Source organism: Kryptolebias marmoratus, linkage group LG8 (genome assembly GCF_001649575.2).
Source record: "Kryptolebias marmoratus isolate JLee-2015 linkage group LG8, ASM164957v2, whole genome shotgun sequence".
NCBI classification, from domain to species: Eukaryota; Metazoa; Chordata; class Actinopteri; order Cyprinodontiformes; family Rivulidae; genus Kryptolebias; species Kryptolebias marmoratus.
The window spans coordinates 8,306,857-8,333,689 of NC_051437.1; the positions used below are offsets into that span (position 1 = coordinate 8,306,857).

The 26,833-nt window shown below is 40.9% G+C and overlaps 2 protein-coding genes across 2 annotated transcripts; one reads left to right on the forward strand and one right to left on the reverse strand.

The window, feature by feature from the left end:
• Positions 1-254: 254 nt before the first annotated feature.
• Positions 255-19,777, reverse strand: spats2 (spermatogenesis associated serine rich 2). Its single transcript, XM_017419261.3, has 13 exons — positions 19,630-19,777; positions 16,410-16,686; positions 14,533-14,612; positions 13,751-13,859; positions 13,288-13,337; positions 11,601-11,823; positions 10,803-10,982; positions 10,446-10,581; positions 8,611-8,669; positions 6,272-6,381; positions 5,981-6,083; positions 1,585-1,730; positions 255-1,494 (listed from the first exon to the last, which is right to left on the reverse strand). Exons 2-13 carry the CDS (start codon positions 16,432-16,434, stop codon positions 1,234-1,236), a joined length of 1,482 nt encoding a protein of 493 aa, XP_017274750.1. The 5' UTR covers positions 16,435-16,686; positions 19,630-19,777; the 3' UTR covers positions 255-1,233.
• Positions 19,778-21,607: 1,830 nt separating this feature from the next.
• Positions 21,608-26,833, forward strand: pym1 (PYM homolog 1, exon junction complex associated factor). The gene is made up of 3 exons (XM_017419142.3): positions 21,608-21,868; positions 24,376-24,469; positions 25,749-26,833. The coding sequence occupies exons 1-3, from the start codon at positions 21,838-21,840 to the stop codon at positions 26,287-26,289; spliced, it is 666 nt and encodes a 221-aa protein (XP_017274631.1). The 5' UTR covers positions 21,608-21,837; the 3' UTR covers positions 26,290-26,833.

Genomic DNA, 26,833 nt, shown 5'->3' on the forward strand with positions numbered 1-26,833 from the left:
ATATATATATATATATATATATATATAAACAAAACAAACAAAAAGGTAACAAGCCCTCTCTTAGTTAGAAAATAATGGACAGCAAGCCAAGAACAACAGCACACGCAGTAACCCCTCCCCCCAGGACATGTGGTAAGGGGAGACATCACTGCTGCAGGCAAAGATGACAAATAAATAGTTTAATCTGTTTGGAAATGTGCTTACTCCTTGCAGAGTTAGGAGAAAATGGACCGTGGGGTTTTTGGTAAATGTGGAGCTACAGAAAGCAGATTATTTACTTAAGAGTCAGGACTGGAAACAGGATTCTTTTAGGGAAAACCTCAGGCCCGTTGCTTTATTTTACCGAAGGCCCAGTCACGTGACCGTAAGCTTCCTGAACGACATTCAGAGAGCGAACGGAGCTCATTTCTGCCGCCTGCTCCAGCTTCAGGGTGCCCATTTAAGCGCTTCACTCTGCAGAAGAAAGAAGTAAGCATATCAACCAACGTTAAACTACTACTTTAAGAGGAAACGTCTGTGTCTAAACAGGTCTAAGTCCCAACAAGATCCCTATAGTTTGTAGCAGCCATACAAAAAAAAGCTCTGGATTAGTTTGATATGTCTCATTTTTACCCAACGATGATTAACCACAGTCTGTAGTGTTGATTGCACGTCTACTACTCAGACGACAGAGATCCCTGTCAACGCTAGAACTACTTTTGCACTTTCACAACGCTTTCCACGGTGAAGGCATTGAAATGGTTCTTGGAGGAGAAACAAAAAAAACAAAAAAAACAAAGAAAACAAAAAACATCTGAGCTTCAAATCAGAGAGCTGACAGCGCCACGGCAGAAATAGAAAAAGTACTAAGAGTTCAACTTCAATAGTGCACAGATTGTTGCAGGTAATCACGTCAGTCTCTGGCAGACCGCTTCGCTGCAGAAACTAAAGACAGAACCCGACAATAGCAGAGCAGTGAACTCTCTCAGAGGGGGTCTAAAGATAGAAACTGTCACCGCAACCAGGAGGACAGAAATGGAAGAAGAAGAAGAAGAAGAAGAGCGATTACAGAACAGTGAGAGCTTTTCAAGTCTGAAGGATGAATGGACTGATGTAGAGAGGTGGCACTACAGCTCAACTGACTGAATTATGTAAACTTGTATACTATTCTTCATTGAAAGGAGTTAGTAGGAAGGCTGGGGAGGGGGAGGGGACAGGAGGGGAGGGGTCTGACTGAGCCGCGGGTTTTCGATGTCAAGGGCAGTGCGTTCGAGGAGGCCTTTGGGGCAGCCCGTTGTGAGCAGGTCGCTCTTGGTTGTGGGAGGACGTGGAGGAATGGGCGGGGCCTCTGGAGCTGTTGAAGTGTTGCGACGTGTGGCCGGCGGGGCCCCCGTCGCTCTGATGGCGATGGCTCCCGCGTCCGGCGCTCCTGTCATGATGGGAGCTGACGTTGAACCGCTGTCCTCCTGAGTGGTACCCTGGTCCCTGGAAGGTGCGCCGGTTCCCTTGGAAAATCTGGGGGAGGAAGGAGACAGCCAGTCAGCTGGTTCAAATCGGCACCTTCGGGACGTGCGCGTTTGGCAGACGGCTGCTTTTCCAGCTGACCTGTTTGGCTGGGGGAGGGCGGGTTTCAGCGGGGGCACTCGGGGTCTGGGTGGGAGGAGGGGTCTCCTGTAGGCCAGGGCTGGCGATGGAGGAGGACGTGGAGCTACAGCGGGAGCGATTGGAATAGCCTGTTCGTGGGTGGTACACTGTCAAGGAAAGGAGGAGAGTCAGATTCGTCTAAACCACAAACATTCGGTTCTTGAAAAGTTTGAACATTTAGTCAGAGGTCACAGGTTTACTTAGTCCTTATAAATAAAATGATAAAATAATCAGTTTGTCACTAATTGTCCCTTGGAGAGGAACTGTGGAAAGTCTACCTCAGTGAGACAAGCAAAACAAACTTTGATGATTAAATTATTTGTATGACACAATTCACTGGGGGCCTGTATTACCAAACAAGTTCAACAAGTCCAGAAAGTTCTGGTTATCTGGCTTAACTAAGACCAACAATCAAGACGTCACCAGTTATCAACCCCAAAATGTCAAACCAGGTTTTCTAAATCTGGATATTGTTGTAGCGAGATGAGGGAGGCAGGAAGACCCAGCTTGTTGATTTTTTAATTTATTACAGAAGAAACGTCCTGCAGGACATCCCAGGGATTAGACCGAGCCGAGCGGTAGAATCCGTCTCACGTCAGATTGTCAGAGAGCTGATTTAAACAAAGCTTATCAGTAAAACCCTACGCCACCAGTGTCGTCACTTGGAGGGCAGCGTGCCCCAACGGTGAACAGAAACGAACTACAGGACCTGACGAGGACATCTCAGAGAGCCTTTCAGTCAGTCTCATTTCTCTATGAACACCGAATCATAGTGATAAATCTGAACATACATACTTCTAACACAAACCAACACTGACAAGTAATACAACTCCTGCAGCCCAAGTAAGATGCTGACAATTTGAATATGTAAATAAAATGATTTGATTAAGACCAGATTAAGATTGTGTTTTATCTAATTGAAGGCTGCATGTGGCTCTTTGGTCCCTCTGCAGTGGATCTTTAAACTTTGCCCCAAATCAAACTGGAATCAATCATCTTTATATGCGTAACCAGAATAGGAAAATCTGGTTTTAGTCGTTTTCATGCAAACATTTTCTGTAACAGAATGATACCTGGTAGGAACATATTAATCAGTTTGTACTAATAATTTGTTAGCCACTTTAGGCATCAATCTTCCAGTCACAGTGTAAAAATTTCCCTAAAATCCACCAGAAAATTAAACATATTTAAGACCCTGAGGAGAAATAAATTGTAGTTCTGCCTACATACGACAAATATTTTATATAAGGTTGAAATGAATGTCTTTATTCCTATTAAGACACTGTGATAATAGGAATAATAGAAATAAGAAATAAAGGCTTGCCTTTGATAAAAACATACTAAAAGTTAAAATAAATTAAAGTTTAATTAGAAGAAATTCAGGATGTCTGTTAAATATCCAACAAACTGAGTAATAATTTAAGTCTACTTTAATTATTTATTAGGGTGCAAACGTATACTTTATTTCAAAGTGAAATATTTTAATATATAACGAGAAATGACTCATAACTTGTACTGTTCGGCATTTAAATTTGATCAAAGGGTGGAGAAATAAGAGTTTATGAGTTTAGTCTTTTCCTTTGTCCCAACATAAAAAAGGAGGATCAATGAACATTTTATTCTAGTTTTATGAACTACAGGTTGTTTTCAAATATAACAAACTATTATTTTTATATGTAGTATTTATATAGCAATGAGTTGTGTTGTCTTTATTTCAAGCTTTAAGTTAAATTTGTAGCCCTGAACGATTCTGATTTTGGCTTTTTTGATTTTAAAGGTTGCAGACAGGATCTAAAAAGGAAGTTTCTAAGAATAAAATGACTATTTTACCATAATTTGGCAAACGATAGACTATGTAGTGTATTTAGTATCTCATTTATAGTCTGTATAACTAATGTTTAAACCAACATATGATGAGGCAAATCATCACAACTCATTGTGGGAAAATCGATGTTTGTTAACCTCAGAAAACATTACCATGATTTCCTGTAGAAACCTGTAAAGAAATTGACTTAACTTTAAAGTATGCTTTAAAGAGTTAGGTGTGTCCTCAAAGCATTGTGTGTCACAAATGCAATCAGAAAGTTTATCAATGGCTGCAGAGTGAACTGAGTAATATCCTTTCATCTGCACAAAACAGCAGCAGAAAATTAAAAAAAAAAAAACCTGTTTAGGACAAACCTGTTCATTTATAACCAGAACATTCACTGAAGTTTGTGTCATCCTAAACTCCCAGATGCCTTTTAGTGAGGTAAGGGCAGGTTCAGCGTGGGATTTTCAGTGTCACAGAACCTGCTCTGGAGCCAGTTAGGTTAACCTAGATTAGGTTAACCTAACTGGCTCCGGAGCAGGTTAGGTTTCTGGATTAAAGATCACACAAGTCAACACGCCACCTATATGCACCAATTAATGTCCTTCAAAAGATGAGATTTAAAAAAAAAAAGAAAAAAACAAACAAACCAGAATAAAGCCTCATTCATTTTAGGAAAAGCTTTTCCAAAACACAATTATAGTCTGAGTCGAAACCAGGTAATCCCTAAATTTAAGCAGCTGGCAGCTTTTTTCATCAAAAATGAAATAAAATAAAATAAAATAAAAGGTCAATAAAACAGTTGTGAAAGATGCCCTCATCCTTATCATCAGTGAGTGAAATCCATGACAGTGTCACACGTGTCAAATCCAAGGCCCGCGGGCCAGATCCGGCTCTCTGTAACGTTTCATCCGGTCCCCAAGATAACGTTTAGATTTCATCAGGTCCGCCCCTCTAGTCTGGGACGGATCGAGTCGCTGATTCTTATTTTGCTTAAAAAAAACTGAGCCTTAATAGTGAAGTTTTCCCTGACAGGGACTTAGAAGCCAACAATATATAGTTTTAATTTCTGTATGATCAGGTTTTTGTTGATGGCTTTTTCAAAAAATGTTTTAATATTAAAAAAAATTAATTTAAAAGCTGCTAATGATGAGCTTTTTGAAGTTTGATCTATTTGTCTGTGTTCATTAAAGTATGTTTGCTCTCAATTCTGTATAATTTGTAACTGGGAGAAGGTCATTGATATTTCTATACGAATGATTTGAAATAATACATATAAAACCATGTTTAATTTACGTAATTTTTATTAAATATTGATCGTGATTGGCCCTTGGCTAGGACCAAGTATTTATTTTTGGCCCCCTTGCGTCACTGGGTTTGACACCCCTGCTATACAGCTTATTTATGACAGAGTGAACTTTAGGTTTGTGTGACCCTTTGATTTAACAAAATGTATTGTCTTTTATAGCTTTCTTTTAAAAACAGATGAGTTTTACTTTGCACTAAAACTGTTTAAATGAAACACTTATGATTGTATTTTTGTTCAAATTTGACAAGATTTAAAAACTTTTGAATATTTTCCTAATATAATTTGTTAAAACTGTATTAAAAGACGTGTTTTAGCTGGAAAACTGAGTTTAATTATAAACCATGGAATTCAACAAAGAGAAAGAAAAAAAAAAGATTTTGTGGGATCTTAAGTGTGCAGTATAGTGTTACACCTCGAGTAAAAGGAGAAACAAGTTTTTGGTGTCCCCAGTTTGTTGGCATGTGTCAAAACAAACACTGTAAATAGTTTGGGACAGTAAACCCTGCTCAGTTGTTCCGTCATCGTCCACCTTTACGGGAGGATATCACTTACTGAAGCTCCAAAGAATAAAATGTTTGTCCTCGTTTCATAGGTTTGCTTTTAATAAGAAAAGCATTGATTTGCCTGTTTACAACCACTGGATTAGAATATCCCAAATAAACAGTTTCAATCATATTGTTGAATTTATGAAGCTTCAAACATGATTTTTCAGTTTTACTTTGTTGATGTTTGTGCTGCAGACCGTTTATGTAATCAGAAAACAAGTCCGATACTTTAGAGAAGTTTGGGAAGTTTACAACTCTAAAACATTTAGAAATTTGTTCTTACCGTCCTAAAATCATGTAATGTTTATTCATATAAATGTGATGTTTATACAATGTGCTGCTGGCCTGTCAGCTGCCATCTTAGTGCAGGGAGGAAAGTTGTATTTTATTAAGAATTACAGACAGATTTTTACATTTAGGATGCAAATAAATCAAAGTTACCTGCTTAACTTTTTACTGCATGAAATATAATCTGCATGCAAACTTGTTAGCTGCTTTCTTCATCTGTGCTGGGTATGCACTCTGGTATATCATGAGTAATTAAATCACTCGAATTAAACTTCTGTGTAGCTGTGGATAACTTGACTTAGTGGTCTGGTCTCAGATTTTGAGATTGATGCGTTTTTCAAACATTCAGGGAGAATCACAGCAAGGGTCAATGATTGCTAAAAAGACATGAAGTGGATGCAGTACCTGATCCAAACCCAGAGATGCTCGTTTTCAGAGGTTCAAGGTCAAATGTAAACCTGACAGCTTTCCCGAGGTCCTCGTCGTATTTCCGTTCGCTCACAAAGTGCTGCAAAAAAAACAAACCAGACCTCAAGTTTGTGTGTGCCTCAAAACACAGATATATACGGTCTCATCTTTTAATAAACATAAAAAGAAAAAAGGACGCATTTATTACATTAAAAATTTAAAAAATTCCCTCATTCAGTCAGTTGTAACCTAAAGTAGTAAATGAAAAGCTCAGATTTCAGGAGGTACTTTGATGTCTGCACGTAGCTCTGCCAGCTGCTCCTCGGACATGGATGCAGATTGGTCCGTCAGCCGTCTGAGCTCCTCCGCTCTCTTCTGCCGGGCGTCCAGAATCATCACTGAAACACAGCGACACAGTCATACCCTTACAGCAACGGAACCACCAACTCCGTATCCGAGCGCAACACATCTCCATCCGGCAGGACCCGTTCAGAAGGACTTCACCAGGCAGTTAAATGTCTTCATGTGCTGCATCTTCAACAGGTCTGACAGGAAGTTAAACCCCCTCTGGGAAGCAGTAGGTGCATTTCCAAACCTCAACTAAAGTCTGAAACTCGTTTCCTTTGGGACATTTCCACTGTTGTTCTGTTTTGAAGCTTTGATAGACAAAAAAAAGAGAACCCTGTGACTTTATACAGACAGAATAAATACGTGTGTGACTGCTGCAACCAGCTGCAGATACAGGTTCAAGCTTTCAATCAGCTTCATACACTCCATGTGATATCAGCTGGACAACATTTACCACAAGTTCTGAGAAGTTATTCAACAACAGAACCACATTTCCAACATGATACTCATGCTTTTAGCTGATGGGCTGTTAAAGCCTCACAAACCTCATGATTCATCAGACCAGTTCTTCAACTCGTCAGGGGTCCAGTTCTCATTCTCATGTGTCCAGTGAAGGTGGTTTTGGTGTTGAACTTGGTTCACCTTGCACATCATGACGAGCCTGAATGTTTCTCTACCTTTGTTGCGTAGCTCCAGACATCAACCTGAACCAATGCCAGTTTCGGCAGTTAGGGCTAAAGTAGCTCTTTTGGTGGATCGGACATCTTGGGTCAACCTTCCTCATGTGCAATGGGTCTTGGTGACACATGACCCTGAGGGTCACAGGTCTTTCTTAAGCCCCACCCCCATCAGACAGAATGACAACCCTGCAAAAATGTAACAAACGGCCAAAACATTGATGGTCTTTGCAGCTTGGTGAGGTCTTCAGGGCTGTAATAGGAACCTAGAGGGCTCCTTGTTAAACCCGGGACAATACTTCTGTAGCAAGGTTGTGATGATTTGATATCATTCTAGCTGTCAAGGTCCTGGGTGGAGCAAGGTGGCAGCGTACCCAGGACGTGGAGCCCACGTGCACCAGAGTGGCCACACTGGTCTCAAACCTCAGGGTATGACTGGTCATGGAAACGACCAAGTGCCCACGGTGGTGCAGTTATGCTGGGACGTGATCTTCTCGCTTCTAGCCACTTCCTGACGCGATTTAAGAGCGTTGTGCCAGGCGGGCATATAGCGTGTGGTGAGAGCAAGTGAAGCATTTTGTAGATGTGGACTTTAGCAGGAAAAAAAAAAAAACTATTTGGCAAGTACTAAGAGTGTTGCAGCATCACAGTTGGCTTCATATTCAAAGAGGCTTTCAGAATTTAAAGCAATCCAGCCATTTTTTAATAGGTTGTTTAGGTCATGGAGAGAGTCGTGGGATCATCAGCCTTACACAGACCAAAAACATCCCATCAGAGCTGCAAGAGATGTTATGATCCAGCCACCTAGACATCACAACATGCCCATATTACACACATCTTTACCTGCTTCTTAATATGGAGGACAAATACTGCTACAAACAAAAACCTATTTAAAATAGAAAAAGAGAGGAATAAATAGCACTATGTTGCTGCTTTTGGCAACACTCGTAGAATCTTAGGACTACTGGGAGCTATTGTTAAAAGAGACCTGAGAGGTGAGGATGATCATAATCTGGATTTTACAAACAAAATCATGGTTTTGTTTAGGTTGTTTTTTCTTAAGGAGAAAAATGTAATAAAGTAACACAACTGTCACCTAAAATGAGGGGGGGAAAATGGTAAATGTTGAAGAAACACTGCTTTTGTAACGTAATGTCGAAGAAGTACTAGAGTTTCTTTGCTTTCCTCTCAACTCGCCACACACCTCGCACAAAGACAGCATTGAAGCTCCCTTGACACCTGACACTATTCAGTTTTTCCAGGGCTTGAACACACAACACTCCACACTGAGGGTAGAATAAGAGAAACTGACCTACTTATACAAATATGGAGTCCTGCTCTGTCATGTTACACACACACACTTGCAGGTACACAAACACACCAAGTATACTCTAGGTATATCAGCACCCTAAGGGCATCACTGCAGTTCTGAGGAAACTGGGACTTGTTGTTCCATAACAATCTCTTTTGGTTCCTCTGGGACTGATTTAGGTCAGATTCTTCAGGCCTTTGAGTCAGGCGATCATATTATGGAAGAATAATAGCAGCTCTACTGGTAAGTGCGAGCAGAGTTTAGTATATTTACACGGGAGAAGTACTTACTGGCCTCAGCTTTCACTTTGTCCATCTCTCCCAATAGAGTCACTTCTCTGTCCATTAGACTAGAAAAAAAAAAAGAAAAAAAGTGTCAATTAACTTTTCACCACAACAATAAATATTGCGTTTCCTGACTTTGAAAGAACTTTTCACAAATAACCCTGGTTGTAATCAAAACTGCGATCCTGTCAATAAACGACAATGCAAAACAAAAATCATGACATAAATCTGAATATTACTGTTCTTATCAAATCATGAAGTTCTTTAAACGTTTTCACATGTGTGTGTGCACGTGCATGTTTAGCCGCCATCAAGAAACACAATGAGAGGAAAAAAAATTGTTTAAAAAAAGTGTTTGCTCTACCGAATAGGAAGATCTAAAATATATATTACTTACTGTACAAGCACAGGTACTGCAATCCTAAAATATTTACTAGCTAATAAAACGTCTGAGTGAAAGCTACATTAAAAAAATTAAAATGTAAAGGAGTGCACCATTAACTCTGGACACGCAGATGAACGATGCATTTGTGATAAAACAACATTCGCTGCAGACATTCTTTACAATGAGATCAACAAGTAGGAGCAGAGTCTTTAATCAAACCTTCTGAGTAATAGAAGAGGACAGAGCTGGGAAAATATATCAGATCAGGAGCTACAGCAACGTTTGCAACGTTAAATGGTCCAGTGTGAGCATCTTCACACACCAATTTATAACACATTTCAGAGTCCTGCTTTAGTGATGTTGACAAGCACTTATGAGTGTTTAACTTCTGCGCTTTCAGAGTCAAAAACATTAAATAAGTGGTGCTTATTTTACACCGATTTATAGGCAAAGAGGTATTTCCAGGAGATCGCAGTCAAAACGTTTCGGGCAGTCGGAGGATGTGCTGCACATGGAGCTGAGCCAAAACGGTTTCTGTTTAATAAGACTTCAGCATCTTTGTAACGAGAACAACAAAAAGCCTTTTCTGCTTCTTTCAAACATACATATGACCTCTCATTCCTGAGGAAAGGGTTAGAAGAGCGGGGGGGCCATTGTGTTTTTTTAAATGTAGAAAAAAAAAGTGAGAATTCACATTAAAAAGTAATATATATATATATATATTTCAACCAAGTCAAATCAGTCCACAATTCAAGCAAACTTCAGCCATTTAAGGTTTGTAAAAAGAGAAAAGAAATGGAAAAAATACTTTTCTCAACCTCTTAAACTTGACTAACAATAAATCAGGACACATTGTCCTCAGACTTTTCTTTAAACACAGTTTTCATTAGAGTCACAGTCGAGCAGAGCTAGCTGAACAAATACAGCCTGAAATAATAAGATTTAAAAAAAAACAAAAAAAACAACAACTTACTGATTTTTTTTTTTTTAGTATTTACTGTGGATTAAAATGAGTCATCTGAGATTAATGTATTGAGTCACTTCCAGACGTTTTTTTCCCCCTTTTTCCACCAAAAGGCAGTTTTGGGGCTGGTGTCTGTAACACGATCTGCTCTCAGCCTGGGTACGGAAATGTGGCGCACTTACATTTATTTGCCAAACAAACAAACAACAATAATTTAAAACACACACACAACGTCCATAAAATAAAGCAGAAGCTATTGAAAGCTCAAGGTGCATTTACAGAGATGTGATTGACACAGTGTTGGTATAAGGAAGAATAAAATGCAGATATGCAGAGATAATTACCGAGGTGCCTTGGAGTTGTTGGTGCTTGCAGTGAAAACAAACTACAAGGATATGTTCTGCAATTCTCATTTCAACGTGCTTATTTTAATGACCTCCGCATTAAATTGTCACAATGACTGCAGACAGGTTTTGCAGGAAACTGACGTACCAGCTCTGGAGCTCAGCAAATGTCTGCTTCATCCTCTTGATGGAGGAGTCCATCTCCTCCTTGACCACCATCCTGTAGCGGCTCAGGGACACGGTGCATCTCTGCAGGTCTTTCACAGAGCGGTTGATGTTGGGAGCTGAGGAGGAGATGTTAAAGGTTACTAAGGTGAGTGTTTTCCTGCAGTGCCCTGGGTGTGTGTGTGTGTGTGTATTTCCTTAAAGCCAAATCTGTGAGTTGCTTCTATGACACATTTTGTCTCAAGTTACCCATGCCTGGGCAGGGATTGGAAGAGCACTGCAGTTATCAAACAGAGTAAGCTACATCCACCATGAAAAATTAGAGCTTAAAGTTTCTAACCCATTTTCTTTACTCCTGACAATCCTTGCTCATCAGTGCTGGATGCTAATGAGGAGGAGGAGGGGTGTAAATTTGAGCCCGTCATGTGTCGTGACTTGTTTCTTCTGGGAACTTGGTGATTTCTCCCTCCCTGCTGGGAAGCGGGACTTGGAGCGCTACCTTGACTTTCTGCTTCTGCACCTGGGGGAAAAAAACAAAACATGTTCCTGTTTTAATCAGTGGGAAAACAACAAAAACAAATGGATTATTCTGCGTTAGCATATACTGTACATTAGCAACAGTGTATTATACCCACCGTAAATAATAATAAAACTCTAGGAGGTGGGTCATTCAAGAAAGAAAAAAAAAAGTGAGTGTTTCTGACTTTTCATTAGTAAATTATCACAGGAAAAAAAACAACCCTAAGAAAAGAAAGTTAAGGAAATAAAGTGTCTCCAGAGCAAAACTCATTCAGGTCATCCTTATTAATAGGGAATATTTTGTTATTTTAGCCCCTGAAGCTACTGAGCTTTGAAGGAACAATGTCATGAGCCAAACAAAACACAGCCCTGTCAAATGTATGACCTCATCACAGAGACCATTCATATGTCACCACAGCTCGTTTTACGTATAAAAAGGACAAAAATAGGTCTGCTTTATAAATAACATTAAACTCTGTATCAGTGTTCATCCAGAACAGATCAAATTTAAAAACAGACATTTCTATCATTTGGACAGACACTGAGGTAGTTTCCTACAGCACCCTCATGACCTCTGCTCCTCCTTTTGCTCGCATCTTAAACGGAGAGTCGTGTTTACCGGTGGTTTCGGATGTAGCGGGTTCAGAGTCCAGCTCGGCTGCATCCAGGGAAGCAGAGTCCAGCTGCTCGCTCAGGGAATCCAGAGACTCTCCGTCCATTACCGATCCGTTGGCGTGAAAGCCGTTCATCTCGTCCTTGCCCTCTTCGGGCGACGTGGCCTCAGGCGGAGCAGGCTCTGCGGAGACCTCGGGCTGAGGCTTGGGCTTCTTTTTCTTCTTGGGCTGGACATGGATATATCAGTGTCAAAACGCATCTCTATTGAGCCGTCGGACCAAATCGGTGCGTACAAAAGGGCAGCAAAATAACTTAAGTTTTAACAACTGCAATAATTACAGAAACATTTTCATACAAAAGAAGCAGAGCTGCTGTGGATAGATGTCACAATTGACCTGACGGATTGTGGAAATTTGTCTAAACTCATCCTTTCTCCACGCCACTAATATACACCGCAGGAGTCGGTTGAGTTCTGGTCGGATCCGTCAGAGCTACATTTTCACTTTCCAGCTATCATGAGGGCAAAGAGAGGCTTAGATGGCGTTTAATAAGCTCGGCCTCTATCGGGTCTAAAATACTGGAGTGCTTCAGGTTAGCTGACGATAACAGGATGGTTTATGCGTTTTGGAAGGTTTCCTTGGCTTACAGCGGCAGAAGAACAAGAGCTGCAGACAGACAGACGAGCGGAAAAAACTACAACCTCTGTACCTTTTTTTTTTTTTTTAAATTTATTTTTAAAGCTTCAGCATGCACTCCGAAGTTAGACAGGTTGTCTGCGATCTACATTTTTTTAGTGAATAAATGTTTGTGGAAACTTTTAGACCAGAATCTGGGCCAGTGCGCGATGACGCTGTGCCAGTGTTGTGTTGAGTTTTGTTCCCTCGTGAAGATCTGATGATTCCCCGCTGGCTTTGTTCTGTTTTCTTCTTTTTCTGTTATTTTAAGTGACAACATTTAAAATAAAATGCTAAGAGCAAAGATCCTGACATCTTTTTGGCTCCTTTTTTCATCTGGAAACAACCTGATGGCTGAAAATCTTCTATATTTAGGTGAGGGAACAGATCTTGATACAACACCAGTGTGTTAATGTGCTGCTTTCCTGAATCCTTTGACTTCTGCACGTTTTAAGCACATTTAATGTTAACGGCTAAATGAATAAAAATTAAACCAGACAAGTTCCTATATAATACATGATGTGAAAGTGTGTGCCAAGTTAAAAGAACATGTTACAGTCTTCATTGTAACATTTTAAATAGTTGTTTTGTTTATTTCTCTCCTCTTTCTGATCGGCAGAGACTTGTGACTGAAATTCTGCAAAAGAAGGATTTCTCACCAGTTTGCTGCAGTTCTTACCTAAAGTACATTTACATCATGCTAATTATCCAGGCTTTTCATTTTTTAATATACAAATGAGAGCTTTGTTTTATTTTGTTGTGCAGGAGTTGGCACTTTAGGTCTATATTTTCTGCTTTAATTCAATTCAGTCTTCGTTTACATTTTAATTAGTGGCCAATTATAAATGTCAAAGTTTACTTAAATATAAAAATAAAATTTTTAATTTGAATTTTAGAGAAAGACTAGTCAATAGACGAATCAAAATAAGAAGCTGTTGTTACTGGCAGCTGTAAAAAGAAGGATTATAAAAATATGCTGACTTGGACATTTTAAGGAACAGGTTCTCTGACTCTCACCTTCTTTTTGCCGGTGACATTCCACTCTTTCAGGATCTCATCTGCACTCCCTGTAGCGGAAACCACACAAATGACGGCAGGTATGTACAGCCACACCACAGGTTGGAGCTTTGTAAATACCAACACAATATAAGAATGCTGCGTGGCGGTTTTTGGATGCCTCTAAATAAGGAACAAAGCGGTGTGACGTATGAGGACAACTTTTCTATAATTAAACCTGTGAAACTGCATGCACGCAGATGACACTCATTCGGAGCATGGCATGAGAAACAAAAAAGATTTAAAAAGTTGCTCACGGTTCTTAAACATGAGGGTGACATGTCAGGACAAGTGCACATTAAACGAAACGTGTAGCTTTAGAAATATATTTGGAAGGAAAAGAAGAAAAGTGGAGTTCTGCCGGGTGAACATGCCACTTATAGGAAACACGCTTTGAGTACTTTGAACCCAGAAGTCGTCATACCTTCCAGGAAAGCCTGCACAGTCTTGTCGACACAGTTCTCAAAGTGCTGCAACACCAGCACAATCTCATTGTTGCTTTTGTTGGGGACAACTGCCCTCACTGCGCTGATCTGTGAAGGAAGAAAGAAAGAAAGATTTACTCAAGGTGATTTACTTTCCACCAGACGTTTACACTGTGGACATTTCCGCCCTGAGGCCACGTCAGGTTTACAGACAGCAGCACGCATATTTATACAGGACGCTTGTCTCGTGAAGGACAAGCAAAAATGTTAAAATATTTAAAGTTGAAGCTTTCTGCAACTCTGCATCTTAAAACAAAACATTTGCTTGTAAAGCTAATTTTTTTCCCCCCAGTTTCCTGAAAGTAATCCACATTCAGCTTTCCAGTCCCTATAAACCAGCCATAAAAACATCACACCGCCACAGTAAAACCATTACCTGCTGTATATATTGTTTTTTGCTCCTTTCTAGATAAACTTCTCTAAAGAGGCTCACTGTTGTACCACAAGCAAAGTCACTTTTCTAGGAAATTCAGGTTATTCATGGAGACGGGTAAATAAACTCTTATTACAAAAGGATTAAGACATAAAGAGTGAAACTTTGCTCCAAATGTTGGGAGTTTTTGTTGCAGCTCTTTAGGAAAGAGCAGCTCAGGATCGGTGAAGCTGAATGTAAATAATCTTAGCAGTGTGCAGCTTTGGGAGCAGCTAACCCAAATTTTGTCACTTGGTGTTTCAAATTACGCCCGCAGAGAGAGTGGCGAGCAGCCCGGGCACGTCTTACCTTCTCCTTCATCCTCTCCGCCGTTCCTCCCTGGGACATGACCATTTTGGAGCGAGTGTCAAACACCACACCGGATGTATCTGCAAATAAATATACAAAATAAACAAAAAACAAAAAACACAATCACTCGTCTCCACTGCCTGTTCGAGGCCTTGACATGGATTTGCAAGCCACGGTAGAACATAATTTGCAAAACAAAAGAACCACCAGACCTCTTTGCAGAGATTTCCTGGGAAAACTTTGTATGACTGGAACGTTTTGCTTTTTTTCCCCCCTTCCTCAATTAAAAAACGATAAAAAAAAAAAACAGAAACACAGAAAACGACCCAAATGCTGCAGTAAACCAAGTATGCCAGGCTTGTATGTGGCGCTGCAATGCTGCCACATAAATATAACAAAAAACAGGAAATAAAAAAAGGTGTGGAGCGTGCCCATAAAGCTTACAGGTAAGAGCCACAGGCTGTAGGCCTCAAACTGTAAACACACCAGGAAGAAAAAGACAGCTGGCAAATAACAAGAGCAAGAACTGAATCCTTGTTGTGGAGCTTCTGCTTTGTGTCACGTTAAACTACAAGACCATAAAAGTGCAGGACAGTGTGGACCGGGAGTCGTGTCGGTCCAAACTCACGGACAGAGTGTCCACTTTTCAGCGTCCAGCATGAGACGGCTGGCAGGAAGGGTTTTCCTCGTGACGTTCAAACACAAGTGTCGGTATTTTAAAACCATTCCAATTTCCCTCATTCTTTAAATGTATGCCTGATGTATATTGTAGTTTTTCTGCAGTGCTTGTATATTGAATTGTTGACAGAGACATTCAATAAAAAGATAAGATCCTTTTGGTCTTGGATTATTTGGTGTACTGAGGGGGTTCTGTTCTGCTCCATTTAAAGGCAGTGTTATTATAAATCAGCCTCGTCTGTTCGTTGAAGTAATACAGCATATGAAAGGTTTGCTGTAGTTGATAAACGAGGGTCTGCAACACGAACACCGAACAGTCCTGTTGATGCATCTATCATGCTTGGGGTCATTGGTTAGGTTAGAGGGGGGTCTTTTGGCTGTCCAGATGCAGCAACATTTTTTCCCCCCACTTCGTTTCACCCCTAAACATAGTTTAGGGGCTCCTAAATCGCAGTTTCCACGTGCATCGAAGGCTGAAAGTGTAGAAAACTTTCACGTATTCACAACAAGCATTGCTGTGAGATGAGGCCTTAAATCCCATCACAAAAGACAAGATTTGTGCCGATGTACGGACTGAAAATACTTGTGTTTCATGCATGTGCGCACACGGAGGCACAGTGAAAATGAAGATGCCCGCATCAGTGAACCGTGGAGGTGGAAGGACCTGTTGTTGAGGCATTTAAGCACAAACCCTTCAGTAAGCAGCACAAGTAGCAAACACTTCAGCACATTTGTGCCAGAACACTCGGCAACCGATTCAAACGAATTAAAAAACAACAGACCTCAAAAAGACATCCCTGCAAAAGGATAAACCTCGTGTTTTATTTTTTTTTTTTTTTTAAACCAGAGCCAGTATAAAACCAGCTGATTCATGAAACAGCTGAGCCATTCAGAGGTCTCTTTATAAAGTCGAGTGTGAGCACTCAGAGCATAGTCCAAAGTTAATCTATAGCCATTTAAAGATGACAGGAACTGCTGAGTCCTTGGAAAAGTTGTTTTTCTTCATGCAGTGAAAGCAGGTTAATGTCACTGCAAATATCCAAAGCTCAAATTTACTGTACAAGTCCAAATGTGCATCCTCATAATAACAGTAATAAAAAAAACATCGCAAACATGAATCAAATGACAAAAAATTCACACACAGACACTTATTTGTGAAATAAAATACAAATATGGTCATTAATGAGATAAATAAATACCTTTTTGGCTGTTTTTCTTTGCCATGTTGTCCCACAGACGAATCCAGGTAAGATTCAGTTGTAAACTGGGATTTAATCCTTTAAATATTTTTAACCTAGTGTTCAAAGAAAGGCTTCAATGTGGGGGAACTTTAAGTTGGAGTTCTTGGTGAGAAAGATCCCAACGAGGCTCACAACCAGCAGGTGGAGAGAAAGAAGGTGGTTCAGATCCAGGCCTTCAACATTTACGCAGAAGTCAAGGGTTTTCCCTTCTTCACTCGATCCAGATGAATCAAACCTGTGAAGAGAGAGAGAAAAAAAAAAGATACTCAGAAATGATCTCGCAAAAGATAAGTAAAATACTTCAGAAGGTAATTAAAGTTGTGTTGCGCACAGTAAGACTACACAATTACCAAACCTCCACGATCTGAAAAAACTAAACAAAAAACAAAACTGAATGCAAACAAAATGAAACCCCGTTTCCTCTGGCAGTCAAATATAAATGAGAAACAGATTTCAATAAATTATTGTCTGTCTAGCAGAGCTTTCTTGAGCAAAATCTGCTTTTAATAATGTCCTTGGCAGAAAAGCTGCATTTACTTTAAAGTGGAAGAAAAGAAAAAAGATTAGTAGGGTGACAGTGTTTTGCAGCTTTGAAGGGTATTTCTTGTTTTTCAGTTCCCAGCAGGAGTGGTGGGTGATAATGACTCCGGGCGACGCAGGACCTCCACACCTCGGCTGGGTTGGCTTCACACGTTTGAAAAACTTCACAAAATTTAGAAAAACACTTCAAACATTTTGTTTGTTGTTTTTTTTTTTTTTGCTTTCAGCTGCACTTATAACTGATGGTGCAGTTTGCCATTTGATGATGTCAGCACTCTGTGTGAAAAAAAAAAAAAAGTTTTTGACCTTTGGACATTTTTTTACAACTCGATTTCCCTGTGGTAAATGAAACAGCAAGCTGGAAAACGAAACTCGGCGATCAGACTAATAAAACTAAACAGACATCTGATTAAAGAAAAAGGCAAAAAGAAGAACCCTGCAAACTCTTCATCAATGTCCACGCTGGCCTCTTTAAAAAAAAAAAAAAAAAAAAGAAGCAGACTTCAACCAGACTTCTGGCAATCTGGAGCCAGATTTACAGAGCAGCTGTTTCCCTCTCAGTAGGTTTCCTTTTTCATTCCTACTTTTCTAGAAAGAGAAACTTAAAAAGGGCTCCGCAGACCAACACCCTCCTGACTAGGACCTGGCATGTCACAGTCCCGGTTCCACCACACCTTTACGGACGTCAGAGTCCCGGTCGCACAAACAACAAAATGACGTTGCAGAAGCGACTCAAGCGAACGCCGCCATGCGTCCTGTTTATCAAGAGGGATGGTGCCTGAATATTCATGGGAGCCAGGTGCACTTGTGTCGAAGCAATGAAGCTGTTTGCTTCAACCAAACTAAACAAACTGAAGTAAAAGCACGGCAGTCTTTGAAGGAATGCACGTCGCCCGCCGCCTTTAACGCCACGATTTTAGACCAAGATCTTGTGACGTTGAGAAACGATGCAGTTGTAGCCGTTTTGGTCAAAAAAGTAAAGCGATAAATGGGTTTTAATATCTCATGCGAGATGTTACACTCAGAGTATGTGCTGTGAATGACTCTCGGATACTACCACATCAAATCTGAGCTAAATATCTGTAAATATAGCCTAGTTTGTGTCGATTAGCAGTGGCGCCCATCTTAACTCTTCATCAGTTGTAAATGTATGGCCAATGATACTGAAAGGTGCATGAGACCAATTCAGATGAAGCTGACTCCAAATAGTTAATGGCAAGTGTCTTGCACCATCTTTGAGCGCTCAAACTACACGTTAGGGACGAGTCTCAGCTACTGCCACACCAGATTTTAGGTCAATATCTGTAAAAGAGGCTGCGCTGTCGTCCTTTTTTTTGTGTGTTCGTTTGGAGGTCAGCGAGTGACACGCGAGCTCTGGCCATGCTTGGTGAAACGAGCCACAGATGAAGGTCACGATCAAAAACACAACATCCGATTCATGACAACGTATCAGCTGCTGAAATCAAGATGTCATCAAATATTGGGTGCTTCGTCGGCGGGGCCTTGAAAACTCAGTGGTTTCCACACGCACCACAAGCCAAACCTTGTGTTGTTTTAAATAACAAAAGAAAAAGTGAATTTGGTGCAAGATTGCAGACTTCAGCCTGGATTAAAACAACATGGGACATGTGTCCTGGTGTGTCAAACAGTACATCACAGGGGTTTTTTCACCCCCATCCTGGATTGATTCAATTCAATCCGGAGTGAGCTGCATATTTTATTAAACCACACTGCAGGAAAACCAAAGAGTGAAGTGTCCTGATGCCTCCTGGACTCCAGCACCAATCATCAGTGTCTGAACAGAGAAGTCCGGCTCACAGCCAGTCAAACTCAACTACATAAACATAATTACCTCAAGAAAAAGAGGAAGTGTTAAGGGCAGCTGGCTAATCCTTCACAGGTTATTTAATCTCCCCTTTGCGGCTCGTTATTTAATGCAATGCGTTTCCGAAATCCGAAGCCGAGCTGGCGTCCAGATTTCACAGCAGCAACCTGACAGGCAGACGGAGGAGAGACTGTGAGGGGTTTCCACCTCCCGCAGAAACACCACCTCATCTTTTGTGAGGCAGCAGCAGCAGCAGCAGCCCCGACAAAGACTGACCGTCCCCCTGGTGTTAGCGGCCGCCGGGCAGAGAGGAGGGGGACCCCGCCGCCGAGCGTCTCACACGTCGGCTTCCTCCAGCTCTCACACGCGCTGCGGGGTTTTATTATTTTGGTTGTTTTATTTTTACAGAGACGTGACAAACTGAACGCCTCGGACCTTCATTTCAGGGCAGCTCATCAGTCTGGTTACCGTTAGCACGATGCTAACACTCAACATTTACGTGGTTCAGTTTTCAGCGACGCTTCTCCCCCTCCTCCCACCCCACACACACACGGACCGCCATTATTTATGCTCATTTTGTTTTAAAATAAAATACACATCAGCACTGAGCTGCAGCGCACGGCACAGACGCCTTGTTACGAGGTGGACCTTTGCACACAGCTTTAGCTTTAGCCCGCAAATAGCAGTCCGTGCTGCCTCTCTCTGTCTGTCTCAACTTTGACGGAAAATAGCTCAAGCTGCTGTTTAATCCATCCTGCTTTAATCCGAGACGAAGCCCGCCGGGCCTGCGGCCGAACATTGTTAAATACGTACTTGAAGTCGTCAGCAAAGAGGACGGTAGGTTCTGGAAACAGCTAACCGCAGTTCGTAGAGCCAGCCAGCCGTCTTTAATGCAGAGCAGTCTGCTGCTGTGGCCAATATTTTCCTCCAGCAGACTCCTCCACGGGTTGCCAGGTTGGAACCGGAGAACCCTCCTTTTAATACGTCCCAGTGCCGATGGAGGATACCATCGAGTCCTACGGCTGATTGCGCTAAACTAAAACAATGCGTATCACCACGTTAGTCTCTTAATGTCGAGGCATCAATGTTTCAGCTGACTGTAGAGTCTTTTAGGGAATTATCTTTTACATGTAGGTGTTTACACAAGAGACCACTGAAGGATTATGAGACCATTAATTTGAGACATCCCTCCCTCCAGCTCCTCTTTGGGGATCCCAAAGGTCAGAAAAGAAACGATTTCTCCATGAGTTCTGGGTCTGCCTCAGGGTCTCCTCCCATGGGACATGTCCAGGAAGTTTCCAGAGGGATGCCCCGTGGGACACGTCCATCAGGTTCCTGAACCACCTCAGCTGACGGAGCAGCAGCTCTTAAACTTATCTCTAAGGCCGAGCCCAGCCACTCTATGGAGGAAGCCAGTTTTAGTCCTTGTATCCAGTATCTTTTGTTTTTACATTCCAGCCAGATGAACCAATAAACTGATGATAGACCCAAGCAACATCCTCATAACTGCAGATGAAACCTCAATCCATCTCCTCTTCCATCCTGCCCTCACTTGTGAACAAGATGATGATTAAACTCCTCCACTTGAGTCAAAGACCCACCCCAGGTCCACCTTTTTCAGGTTAGGATCCGTGGCCTCAGACTTGAGAGGAGCCGAATCTCACCCCAGCTGCTTCTCACTCGTCTGCGAACTGCACCAGCACACGCTGAAGGTCGTGGCCTGAAGACGCCAACAGAACCAAGTCATCTGTAAAAAGCAGAGACGAGACCACGACGTTCCCAAACCGAACACCCTCCTCTTCACAACTGCACCTTGAGATCTTGTTCAACACAACAAACAGGATCAGAGACCAGGAGCAGCCCCGGCGGAGTCCAACCCACACCGCGAATGAGGTTGACTGGACTGAGACAAATACAAGGACCAGATAGCCCTTAGGAGGAACGCTGGTACCCCATCCTCCCACAGCATCACCACAGAATGCCTCATAGAAATCCCATATCCCTTACCTTCTACCAATTCTGTATTAACACCAGTTAGGATTGTTTTTCTTTTTCATCTTGTTGAATCAGCTGAATCACTCAAGTGTAGTTTCACCAGTACTTCCTGTGCTGAACGACTGCAGACACCTTCTATGCATGATATGAATAAGATGCCCAGCGTGGTGCGTGCTAGAAACAAGACATTTAAATGTTACACCGGCTGTAAGGTGTGTTGTTATCACCCACCGCCAAAAGGGGGACGATGATGTTTGTGCTCGTGTCTGTGTGTGTTTGTCTGTTACCAAAATATCTTAAGAACCACTGGGCAAACTTTCAAATGAGGCTTGCAGAAAGTAATCATTACATCTAATACATCTACAACTGATGACCTACTGAGTCAATTTAAGATGGCTGCCAAGGGTAATCAACATTAATGGATAACAATTAGTCAGTTTTACAGATACTGAGCAAAAATCTGATGTAGTAGTAGCTGAGAGTTGTTTGTAACACATACTTTAAGCATGGAATCTCACAATATTGCATGAAATTTTCTTTGATATGTATGCATATGGGGATTAGTTACAGTTGTCAAGGGTTTTTGAGGTTTTGAAATTGAAATTAACAATTTACTCTGATACATAATTTTCCCACTTTTATTTAGTAAACTGCTGAAGTGAAAATGTTTTATTTTTACCTGACGGAATGACTTGAAAGTTGTTCAGCAAACGCATCAGGTGCGCGATAAAGCATCTAATCCTTCCAACCTGGCAACCCACGATCCACGTCGTCATTTCCGAAGTCCAATAAAGGGGTTCGCTCGGTTCGCCAGCCGGCACCGCCCGCCGCAGGCTTTAATATTTGTCTGCAGCAGCTGCCATGACAACTTTCACCTCAAGTAAAACAAAACAAAACAACTTCGGAGCAAATGTTTAGAAGACTGTAGCTTGTTGTGCGGCGTGGGCTCAGAGCGAGTCAGGGGGCGTTTGGGGGGAGCACAGTTACCGACCGACCGAGGCGAGCGGAGCAGATTATTACTCCAAAATGGCAACCCCCTATGTTACAGATGAATCGGGTAAGGCTGCTGCATGTGGGATACATTTATTTAACTGAAACTCAATCTACTCATCTAAACATAACCACACCATGAGCACACTATGAGCTCAGAATACGTTTTCCATTTTAACACTAATTGCTACTGATTTATAAACCCTCAGTCTGTGTTTTAGTTCTGCTGCTAGCCGACATGCTATTCTCCACTATCGCTTGTTAGCTTACTGCTGTCGCGCCGCAGGAGCTACTAATGCATAAAAATAATGTTTTATATGAAACCTCCTGCTGCCAGGAGCACACTCCCATCGCCACCTGTGTGACTTTGCGGTATGAGGAGTTTAAATCACCTTTTTTGCTCCGTTAGCCTGTTAGCATAGCTTAGCCGTGGAGCTAATGTTGTGCTAATGTTGTGTGTTAGTAACAACTGACAAGACGGTCATTGAATTATTTATTTATGATAGAGCTCCAATAAACAGTATTTTAGATATAATCTATTGTTTAGTTGTTGTATTTTAAAAATTGTTTTCTTAAAAAGTTAAACAACGATAATAATGAATAGTAACTTCAGTTGTAACTTCAGCTGTCTTATGTCCAAATGGTAACAAACTACTTGTGGGTAGTTTTTAACCTTTAGGTTCTATGCTTTGACATTAAAATAATTTAAAAAGTACTGTGTCGGTAAATGATACTAACGTGTTGATGTCACACAGCTTCTTACAGCTAAGCAAAGATATATACATATATAAATAAATCCTTATCTTTAGTTCAAAGACTCACAGAAAGTCGCAGCTCATCTCAGTTCTGTTTTTGGAGTCTAAAAATGAAGCACAAAACCTCGGTGTAGTGATAGATGGTGATCTGAATTTTAAAAGACAGCGTTGTTACTTAACCTCATATCTTTTCCAAATCAGAGGAAGCTGCTTTCTGTGTTTGTGCTCCAACGAAATGACCTTTAGATCTGAGAGAAGCCCCACTGTGAATGTTTGAAAGAAAAGTTGAAATACAATCGGGTTTCATGTTGTTTGGATATTTTGTTTGAACTTTTTAGTGGTTCTGTGTGTGTGAATATGTCTATGAATTTGTATATAAAGTCCTTGTTCTTTTATGGTTTGAGTTCTCAAAGGAAAGCACATTGGTTGCTTTCAGATTGAAATGCACTTTACAAATAAAGTCTGACTTGACTTAACGGTAACAAGGGTAAATAAACAAGTTTGGGAGCATCTTTAGGCACGGACAAAGAGTAAAACATAAATTTATAGGGGCTGCGGTGGCTCGGTGGTCGGTGCCGAGGTCTTGTAACCGTTAGGCTGCAGGTTTGAGCCCAGGTCAGGAAGGGCATCCGGCGTGAAACGGTTGTCAAATCTTCCACGTTAGTTTGCTCTCCGTGGCGACCCTTCGAGAAGGGAGCAGCTGAAAGAAAAACGAACAACAACAAAATATAAGTTTATAAAAATGTCTGAAGTGGTATAGATGAGTTTAATCGCACATAAAACCTTCAGAATGTGCTGCAATCATGTGGCTACGTTAACATCATTTTGACCTAAGGCTAACACAGATTGACACGGTGAGGTCGTCTTACTGTTTGTTCACGCACAGTTAACATCACAGACTTGCTCAGTGAACGTGTATATCAATTACAACACACTCAAGCTCAAAGTATGAACAAATATTCCTGACTTGCATCATATTTATTTTAAGTTGGTGGTTAATTAGTGTTTTTTTGTGTTGATCTGGAGAGTAAGATCGCATCATCAGCTGCTTAAAGTTGCACTTCAGTGATTTTTGTTGTAGTTATTGTGGTTTCCCCTAAAACTATTAAGTGAAGTGGTTTTTCTTGCATATTTTAGTGTATTTAAGCCCACCATTTGTGTGTAAATATTACTATGATCAAAATTCAATGATTCCCTGTTGCCTTCAAATAATCTTGATGTTTTAATAAGATGCTTTTTTCTGCACCTGTGGTTTCAGACTGTGATTAGCCTCATGTAATCAAATTCCTGCACAGCGACATCTTGTGGTTTCCTGAACTTACAGCATGTTTTCATGCCTGCGCTACGACCCGCCGCAGTTTTATGGTTGCAGTCCCATGTTGGCAATGAAAGTCAAAGAAGCCTTCATGTTTTTTAATTAAATCTATATGATCCTGTACTCCATAGGAGTGGAAGACAACTCGTATATTACTTTGACTCAGTGAAATAACTAATAAATCCCTTTCTCAGTGTAAATATTTTTTGTTCATGTGCTAAAATAGGGTATATTTTTCATTGTAAATATGTTTCAGGCTCTGTTGATAATTGTAGCTGGCATTTTGTAGCAAATTTGTTGTTGTTTTAGAGGTTTGAATTGTATAAACGTCGCTGGACTTAAAGATTGCTAATATTTATATGAATATGAGGCTGATGGGACTTGGTGCAGTGTTGTGTCTTAGTTAAACCATTAAAATAATCTAACAAGCAAGAAAATAATGTTTTGTTGTCATAGATTCACTGGTTGCCCAAAGTAAAGTAGTTTGTGCTTGTTGCTTTTCAGGTAAATACATCGCTGCCACTCAGCGACCTGATGGGACATGGAGGAAGCCGAGGCGAGTGAAGGATGGTTACGTGCCTCAGGAGGAGGTCCCCGTGTACGTGCACCTCTTCTTCTTTTTGTTTTTTTCGCAGCTTTCCACTCATAGTATCAATGAACTGTTTTCACTCAGACGAGTCGACGTCTGACGCCCTGTCACCCTGTCACCGCAGGACGGACTCAGTTCAGTGTAGATGGAGGCCGGGTGGAGCGTGAAGCAGAGAGCAACGCATAAACAACTGACTTTTCCTCAAATTTAAGTGTCAGGGTCCACTGAAATAGAAATACACTGGAATGGCCAACCATAGCTCAGTCTATGCTGACAGGGCCAGAGTTCCTGCCGCCATGTTGGCAGGTGCTACTTCGTTACAGACCATGGATGTCTGAATAAAATAAAGCTTCATCTTTAATATATATATATATATATATATATATATATATATATATATATATATATATATATATATATATATATATATATATATATATATATATATATATGTATGTATATGTGTGCTACATAGTGGTGAAATAACAGGTAATTTTATCATGGTAGATGTAACTGTGTCAGTGTTTTGCTGCCACTAATGCTTGACGGGGCTCGGTTGGAGGCTCATTCCATCATACACTTTTCTCCTGTTTCACAATATGCGTGATATATGCAAAATAAGGCTATTCCCATTATTTTTTTTTTTAGACTAATGAACCAGCGTACAGTATGCAGGGCGATAACAGTGTGTGACTTTGACGTTTAAACAGTGTTAGGCATTCATTCCAGTGTATTTCTATTTCAGTGTCAGTGTCTCTGTTTGCAAGTAATGATATAAGTTTATCAGCCTTATCATCTTTTCTTAAATAGGTTTTTTATGCCACCATGTTCTGACAAGATGCTGTCTGTTCCTTGTTGAAATTCAACACACAAGAAATGCATAATCGGCTTGTATTGCAAGTAATAGAAATTTAAATTTAATTAAATTTAATTCTGTTCTGGCCGCATCTCGAAAATATAGGATTTTCTAACTGTTTTCTTTGGTAACCAGGCTGTGTTTTGACTTTAGACGTAAGAGGAATGCATCGTAACATTTCTTTGCTTTTAAATCCTAAAATAATATGATGTCCATCACATCGTACATTTACGACAACGACTTCCTTTTAAATCTATGTAAGAGCAAAAACTATTAAAATGTTCAATAAGTGCTTCAGGTTTAATTTCTGAAATATAAAATTTTTTTTCAAATTTATAGTTAGTTCGAAAGCTGAAAAATAAGTGTTTTTTGGTGGCAAAATAAAGCTAGGTGAAGCATTTGACATTTACATTGTGTTTCTGATGTCTTCAGGTATGAAAACAAATTTGTCAAGTTTTTTAAAAGCAAACCAGACCTGCCTCCCGGCCTGAACCCGACTGAAGCTGCTCCCCAGCAGCAGCAGCAGCAGCAGCAGCAGCAGCAGCAGCAGCAGCAGAAGATCCCCGGCTGTGGGGACAGCGAGATGGCCGGTCTCTCAAAGTCGGCCAAACGCAACATGAAGCGTAAAGAAAAGCGAAAGCAGCAGCAGCAGCAGCAGGAGGACCAGGACGGCGACGCAGAGGTGGAGGTGGTGAGCAGCGCCGTCGAGAACGTGTCCATCTCGGAGAGAGACGAGGCCGCGGGCAAGACGGAGGGGTTGACCTCCGTCTCGTCTCCCGAGGACTCTTCAGCAGCGGCGGCTGAAAAGGCCAAGAAGATCAAGAACATGAAAAAGAAGCTGCGGCAGGTCGAGGAGCTGCAGCAAAAAGTGGACTCGGGGGAAATAAAGCAGCCAACAAAGGATCAGCTGGAAAAGTTGGGCCGAGCCGAGGCTTTACGAGAAGAGTTAGAGCAGCTGGAGAGGGATTGTTGAAGCAATAAAGGCCAACAGAAGAGTCAGACTAAACATACAAATTATGTACAGGAAAAGACATTTGCAGCTTGGAGATCATGGCTTCCATAAATATTCCGCCACTTTGACATTCAGTATGAGCAACGGAAGCAAACGCAGCTCTAATTACGGACAGGATGTTTGTGTGGCAGACGTTACATCTACACAGCGGAGAAACTTGTATTTTTTAAGATGTCTACATAACACTGGGTTCCTGTGTCTGCAGATGCATCAGCCAAGCCTCTCATTTATAAATATCCTTTAAACCGATCATTGTGACTTGTCTTTGTGCACGTCTGTTCTTTCTATTTTGTATTTTTTAATGTCATCAGGAAACACATGAGGTAGAAAAACAACAAAAAAAGAAAAGTGTTTTCTGTGAAACTGAAGATGGTTTGTTTCTGTTCTCTCCATTTTTACCCTTCTGTTTTAGAAATGAACAATATGTCAGTGACTGGATGGCCTTTTGTTGTCAGACTAATGTCAAATCTCCATTCATTAAAATTTAAGATGCTTTAAGTATTAA